Source organism: Cavia porcellus, unplaced genomic scaffold (assembly GCF_034190915.1).
Source record: "Cavia porcellus strain 051 isolate PalLab524CR breed Dunkin Hartley unplaced genomic scaffold, mCavPor4.1 scaffold_12, whole genome shotgun sequence".
Lineage (NCBI taxonomy): Eukaryota > Metazoa > Chordata > Mammalia > Rodentia > Caviidae > Cavia > Cavia porcellus.
Genome location: NW_026947495.1, coordinates 60,303,726 through 60,311,530, shown reverse-complemented (window position 1 = coordinate 60,311,530; position 7,805 = coordinate 60,303,726). Strand labels below are relative to the sequence as shown.

The 7,805-nt window shown below is 38.0% G+C and overlaps 1 protein-coding gene across 2 annotated transcripts in view; it reads right to left on the bottom strand.

Moving 5' to 3' along the window:
• Nucleotides 1-4,610: 4,610 nt before the first annotated feature.
• Nucleotides 4,611-7,805, bottom strand: part of Pdk1 (pyruvate dehydrogenase kinase 1) — a 35,904-nt gene continuing 32,709 nt past the window's right edge. For both annotated transcript variants that reach the window (XM_063259289.1, XM_003478605.5), the window contains one exon: nt 4,611-7,128. In XM_063259289.1, the coding sequence (XP_063115359.1) occupies nt 6,988-7,128 (141 nt within the window). In that variant the 3' untranslated portion in view covers nt 4,611-6,987. The remainder of the gene's footprint in view (nt 7,129-7,805) is intronic.

The window sequence follows — 7,805 nt, the reverse complement described above, 5'->3', positions numbered from 1 at the left end:
GTCAGGACAGAAGAGGCCCTCAGTGGGTTGCCAAGGACTGTCTTTTCCAGGGACTTTATTTATAGAGTTAAATCATGAGATTAGATGGATCAAAGGTGGGGAAAAATGGGAATTTGCAAGGTGGGCATAAGGCAGGACAGAACTGTGGCCAACCAATAAGAGTAATTGCTCAGGTAAAATTGATTAAATTAGAAGCAAATGGGGGAGTCACATAGTAAGTGGGCAGGCTTAACAGGGGTGACTCAGGGGCTGGGGATTTAGCTCAGCGGCTTAAGCACCTGCCTTGCAAGCAGGCGGTCATGAGTTCGATCAGCGGTACCGATTAAAAAAAAGTTAAAAAAAAAAAGAGGGGTGACTCTTCCTGTAGCGGGGTGGGACCTGACTCCTGACTTCCCAGGGTAAGAGAGAACTATTTGGACTGTGGATCCTTAGGATGTGGTTGTATTTGCTTTGCCTTTTGTCTCGAGATCCAGCCCACAGCAGGTGATTGCCCTGCCCTGTCTGATTGCCTATAATATTTCTAACTAACTCAGCTGCCGGTAACAGGGATGATAAGCATTTAAGAAATGCAGTACCCATTTATAAACCTACTATTCAGGAATATTTTCTTTTACATCTTTAGGTCATTTGGAATCTAAGAATTTTAGAGTGTTGTCTTTATTTAACAAAGTGAATAGCTTTGTGCTGGAGGCAGTCATACTTAAATTGCAGTAAATCAAATTCACTGCACTCAGAATGCTCCTGAGTAAATTGAAGAGAGCAGAAAATCTTATTTCTTTTTGTCAACATCAGAAAAAAAGAAAGGAATCTCCCATAAAGGAATTTCCATTTGGGAATAAGTTTGCACCCTGGAATACACACACACAGGCCTGAGAGGCCTCTGCTATGTCCAGAAAATAAAGAAAAAGTAGGATTTTCATTAGGACAGGAGAAAGCGTCTGTTGCTTTGGAGCTGTGAATGACAAATGTAAGTTGCTGTATGGAGCTGGTCTTGAGGTCATAGCCAGCAGTTCGTGGCCAGTTGCTAAGAAGAAAAGAATATAGTCTGGAAGCCTCGAGGGGTCTCAGAGAGCAGGCCTCGGGATAACTGTATCCTGAGCGTTCTTTTTCCCCAAAATTGGCTTTTTAGCACTATTTTAAATGGGTGCAATGTTTTCACCTGCTCAATTTCCACACCTTTATGGTAAATGAAACGAGATTGTGTTTGCTATGACAGCTGATGTTGGGGATGGTTCTCAGGAATGCATTGTGAAGTGACTTTATTTCATTGTTGTGAGAACAGCACAGTCTTCTTACCACAAACTAAGTGTCTTAGTTGATCAGTATTACCAGTTGATCTAATCTTATGGGACCACACTGGAAGCTAAGTAAGTTTACCTCACAGGTAGAGCAGAACAGTGGCTATCTGAGGGTAGGATGGGCAGGGGAAAGAGGCTGGTGGCAGGGTATAAACATATGTTAAATAGGAAGAAAAGTTCCAGCATTCCACAGCACAATGGAGTAACATAGTTGGTAACAAGCTATTGTACATTTCAAAACAGCTAGGGTAAGTGTGAGCTGATGCTATTTATTGATTTCATCATTACACACATACAGGCATTGAAATAACACTGTATCCATAAATATATATGATTATTTTAGGTCAGTTAAAAATTTAACACGTCTTAAACTGTTGTTTCTAGATAATTGTTCAAGAAACACTCTGGGTGCTATTCACTGCCTATGATGGAATGTCTGAACTAGAAGTTTTAGATTTCCGGCATCAGTTGTCCCTTAGGATTCCACTGGCCTCACTGCTCCTGGTCTCTCCCCGCTGCCCCTACATCTGCTTCCCTAGGACTGGGCCTGCTACAGTCAGGCACAGGGTCAGCCTCCACTGTGAGCTGGGCCAGAGCCAAAGCTTTGGGTTCATCACCACGTAAGGCTTTCCCATCTTATTCCATTCTAGTAGTTGGAAAGAACACAGAGGTTGGCACCAGGTGACAGAGTGAGACTGCAGTGGTGGCACTGCCAACACAGTGAGAGCTGGTGGGTCTCAGCAACATGCTGCGAAGCCTGCTTTGGTTTACTGGAGGCCTACAGGAGCTGTAATCCTTGGCTACTTCAAACTGCTATTATAGAGAAACCTGTGAACAGCTGGGGTTTAGAAAACAATCATATACTATGTAACTTACCCGGTTATAGTCTCACAATTGTTTGATTCTATTTCGACACATAAAAATGCAGTTATCATTTTGGATGTTTAATTTTTATACTCAACATGTAGACATATTGATGTTAGTTTTTGGCTGGTTTAAATCATTCCTTTAGGACAATATGTCCAAGAGCTAGTTTAGTTTGTTTCTATACATGTATCTTTTCATATTTCCACCCTTACATAATGATGTCACTGTAGAAAAACTCTAGGGTAAGTTTCAAAGAATGATACCCCGAACTATGCTACAAAACTGATATGAAAAAGAAACTACCACATCTTAACAGCCCACGATCTCCTCTTGGGGTGATGAAAATGTTTTGGAACTAGACAGAAACACTGGTTGATGAACACTGTGGGTGTAATAAGTGCTACTGAACTGGATTTTATAAGTTTCAGGTTGTGTGAATCTCAGTAAGAATTTTTTTTTTTTTTTTTTTTTTTTTTTTTTGGTAATGGGGATTGAACTCACGACTGCGAGCTTACAAGACAGGTGCTTATGCCGCTGAACTAAATCCCCAGCCCCAAGAATTTTTTTTTAAAAGGTAAAAAACCATAATACTGTAAGTTCCTAACTTATGCCCATTTAAACTACAAAGTTTCACAGGTGTTCTGTATCACTTTGTTGGATCCATGAAATGAATCCCACTTAATGAACATTCTCCTAGGATGGAACCATTCCTGAATTGGAGACTTACTGTACTGATCTTGTCTCTGCCACTGTTGAGGATTAAAATCTAGACCCCAACTTTACTGCAGCCACTAACACCAGCCCCAACACTGTTTCTGTATCAAATACATGACCTCACAACCACAATGTCCTTTGAAAGCCAGATACACCAGCATACCAGCATACAGGCATACAGGAAATGGGACAGCACTTTGCATCATGTTGCCAGTGCTGATGTTTTTAATTGAAAACCGAGGTCATGGTCTGCATTTCAGAAGCAAAGGAGACACGAGGAAGCAAGACTAACATCACAGAGGTTCACTAAAGTACAGAGTCCGTTCAAAAGATTGTGGGCCTCCACAAAGACAAGTACGCAGTACGTCTTACTAGCTGCCCAGGAACGCTATTTTAAGATACAAGAGAAGCTAGAAGAGCAGTGGTCTGGCACGAAGAGACCCTGGGTTCAATCCCTCTCACTGAAGAGAAAAGAAATCTAGAACTAAATAAACTAGTAGTATTCTTTTTTAGTGACCAAAAAAAAAAAAAAAAAAAACAAAAAAACAAAAAACATCTTTCACAAGTATTATATTATCTTTAAAGTGTATTAACTATAAAATTAATTATTGGGGAGCCAGGCATAGTGGTACATGTCTGTATTCCCAGCATTCTGGAAGGATGAGGCTCATAAGAAAGCCCAGCCAGGGCAATTTAGTAACTTAGCAAGAACCCTATGCTAAAATAAAATATAAAAAGGGCAGAGATGTAGTTCAGTGGAAAGGTCTTGGTTCAATTCTGAGTATTGCAAAAATACTAATTATTTAATTACTGGGGTCAGGAAGTGATTATAAGATGAAAAGCAATACCTTGTTTGCAAGCCACGTAACTCAGCCCAGATTACCTGTCCTTTGATGCTTCACAAGATGCACAATTGAGATTGGTCAATTGACTTGGTGTCTCCCTAATTAGGTATTTACAGAACCACAGTGGGACAATAAAGCTAATTGTTCTTCCTCCCTTTGTAGTTCTGCTCAGGAACTTGCTGGCTTCAATAATAAAGGGAAGTTGGGTGTCTATATCCCATCCAGTGGGAAAAGGGTAGGGTGCATATTTGACTAGCACCTTAACTGGTGTAAACAGAGTATTGCTGGTTCAATTAAAGCTTTTCTTACGACAACTTGTATTATAAAACTTATTTGAATTTCAAAATTATTTATAGGTTTTCAAATTCACACAACAATCTCCACTTATGCAGTAAGCTGGTCTTTTGTGGGATGTCTGGATAATGAAAAGCTAGGATAACCCATACAAATCCTACCTCTTTCTTTCCAATACACACATTAGAAATTTAAATTCCAAGCAATTCCTCTTTTGAAAAATAAGATTTAGTGCAAGTCACCAGCTACAAATTTTTGAATTTGAGTTCCAAATAATTCTCCTTTTGAAAATCCTAAGATTTAGTGCAAGTTTTTGAATGTTTACAGAATACTGACCCTTAGCTGGGCATGGTGGCTCATGCCTGTAATCCCAGCACTGGGGTGGCTGAGGTAGGAGGATGGTTGGAGTTTGAGACCAGCCTGGGCTACAAAGTGAGCTCAAGGCCACCCTGAACTGCATAGCGAGACCCCGTCTCAAAAAAAGACCAAAAAAAAAAAAAAAAAAAAGAATACTGAGCCTTATGGATGTGAGACTCCTATTTAAAAAACAATGAATTTTAAAAACCTAAATTGACTCAGTTTATTTCCCAAATTAAGAGTTGATCCATGTTTCAGTTTATTGCCATACAGAAGACATTTTACAAAATAATAAGGTAGACTTCCACTTCAATATCTTTATGTAAAAACTTCACAGTTCAAGAAAGTTATTATTATTAGTTATGGAGACATCAAAGGCCAGCAGGCATTTTAAGTACCTGGCAGACAATTTTTGCTATCTCTTCCTAAAAAATGTTGGCACGTTAACTGCCCAGGTTATAAAAGTCAGCATCCACTTTTTGACTTTCAACATATTTTTATATCTACCCTGCCTAATATTAATGCTAGTAGACAAGAGTGCATACAAGAATCTAAAAAACTGTTGGGTAGCTCAGTGATTCAAAACCAAACAGGAAAAGGCTCTCCCAGAATTATTTTTGACCATTACCATAACAACAAAGTAAAAAGATGTTAACCTTAAAAAGCCAAAGGAAAACAATTTCACTTTTCCTTTGAAAACATTATTTTTTAGCTCTTAACTATACAGAGAAAAAACAATTTTCTTGGGGTAGGAAAGACTATTTCATAAGTAAAAACATCAAGTTTAGTTGTACAAATGTCTCATTTACAAAGAGTATTTTAAGTCAAAGGATTCTAAAATATTTCATTCCTGTAGGCAAAATTTAAAGCTAAAAAACTGTAATGCACTGAACTAATATAAGTCAAGCATTAACGCATTTTACTGTTTCCCACAAAATCCATGCTGGGGAACAGTAGTAAGCAAGGGAAGGTGTGAATCTTCTTCAGCAGTGAGTCAGATTAAGTACGAAGCCCTGAGCCACTGCAGGTCTCTGAGTCTCGTGGTCTTCTCTTATACGAGGGCCAGGACTAACACTAACCTCCCTTTCAAATCTACACACTTAGATACATTTTTTTTTTTCCTGACAGGTATAAGAATTCTACTTTGTGGTATATGATTTGATTTTTTTAAAAAATCTGTACCTATTTAACAGGTACAGTGTGATAATTTGATACACATATATAATGTATAGTTTCAGTAAATTTCCTACCACTTTAAAAGACAAGGAGTGAAGTTCACAGCCTCTTGCCTGGGGATGCTGTGATCAGTGGGGACAGTCTGGGCTCTGGCTCTACCTCTGTGAGTCTCTAGGTCACATTGTACCACTTGCTCTTTCAGGTTTTGTTTTGAAGACCAACAATGTTCTAATAATATCTCAATGTATTTGTAAATTACACACTACTATACAAATGCAAAAAAAATGTTATAATAAATGTAAGCTGAGTTTTCCCTGATAACAGAATTTGGATATTTTATGTTCTTTCTTGCCTCTTAAACTAAAAACAAGGTGATCCTTTGGTACCAAACAATTCTCCTGCAGTATTTTGTTCTCTTGCTTCTAATGATGCATTTAACTGCACCAAGTCTGAGAATCAGTTTGTGTCTTACCGATCTAGAAATCTGACCTTTTAATAAGTGGAAACCAAAACCTAAAGATCTCTGTTACTTCAGAGCAATTCACTTTAAAAGAGCAGTTCTAATTACGCAAAAATCAGACTCACATTGGAAACATTTTAAAAACTGAAACCCCTGGGCTCCAGTCCTAGAGGTTCAGATTATGTCTAGAGTGGGACTCAGAAAAACCTTACTGTTTTCAAAAGTTCACCCAGGTAAACTCAACGCCTGATTAATTCAGTTCAGGGAACATGATGCTTTGCCTTAAATTTATTCTCTATAATTTTAGTACCTGCTAGTTTGTTCTTGCAGTAATTACAACCACTCTTGGAATAGACTGCCATGATCTTGCCTTAGCTCCATAGGAAGCTAGTCATCAGCATCTATTTTCAATCAATTTAAAAAATAATCTACTGAATCAGCTAAGACAATGTACACAGATGCTGAAACGAGGCTGGTTCTACACCTACAACTGCATTATGCTCAACTTGTAGCTGGTTACTGACAAACATGAAGAGCATTTTGTCAGTACTAATAAAAGATGGCAGAACTCCAAATAACAGAAAGACAGCTAACCAGCTAATCTTATTTAGAAAATGTTTCTAGTAGACACAGGTGAAACATATATATATATATATTTTTTTTTTAAAGTAGCCATTTCTTATATAACCCAAAGACTTCTATAATTCTGAAGTCTACCATAAAGAACAAAGTTGACCAAACTACAGTTGTTTAAAAAATATGTTCAATTAACTGTGAAAATATACATGTAAAATAGATGTACCCTTACCCTTAGGAGGGATAAGAGGCACAAATAAAATTCAGTTTCCATTTATTCTACCCAGAGTTAATTGTGAAAACTACACATGAAGTATTTGGTATAGTATAGTTCTGAACAACGTCTCTTCCAAATTTAACATCAGGACCGCACTTGGACATTCCAGGTGTCCCAAGTGCATCAGGCGCTACGGAATGTTGTCATGTCCTTTGGCTCTCTGCTGGGGACACACCAGTCATCAGCCTCATGGTTGGTATTATAATGCTTCCAGGCAGCTTTGTTATACACTGGGAGTCTCTCAATTGATTCTGTTGACAGAGCCTGAAAAAAAAAAAAGCAGGACCTCTAAGTCTGGCAATTTTAGGAGTTCATTTTCTGAGAAAATATTCAATGTGAAGAGATCACTATAAATTAAATAGTCTTGATGTCTTGTTAATCACAACACTATCTACAAACATTTTTTGAGGTGTGCATATTTGAAACATGTTATTTACTAAATTATGGGATTAACTGACATGTGTATTGACTAAATTTGTTGTCTGCAGCCAGCCTGGAAGGTGCTGTATTGACATTTTACATGGGTATAGTAGATGCTTTTTAGAAAGCAGAGCCAGACCAAAAGTTACATATGTGAGTTCGATCCCCGGTACCGATAAAAATGAAAAAGAAAAAAAAAAAAGTCAGCTAAGTGTAAAAGCATAAAAAAATGGACAAATGAACCTTAATATATGTATAGATTTAATGATATCTACTTTACTGGTAAAAATAATTTTTTTTCAGCATAGTGATTGTACTTTTAAAAACTCTCATGTAGGACGGTGCATGCCTGTTAAGCCTAGCTACTTGGGAGGCTGAAGCAGAAGACTGCAAGTCTGAGGTCAGCCTGGGCAACTCAGTAAGACCTTGTCTCAAACACAGAAAAGGGGCTAAGGATGTAGCTCAATGTGATGGTCCTATGTTCAGCCCCGAGTATTTCCAAATTAACTAGGTCAATAAAT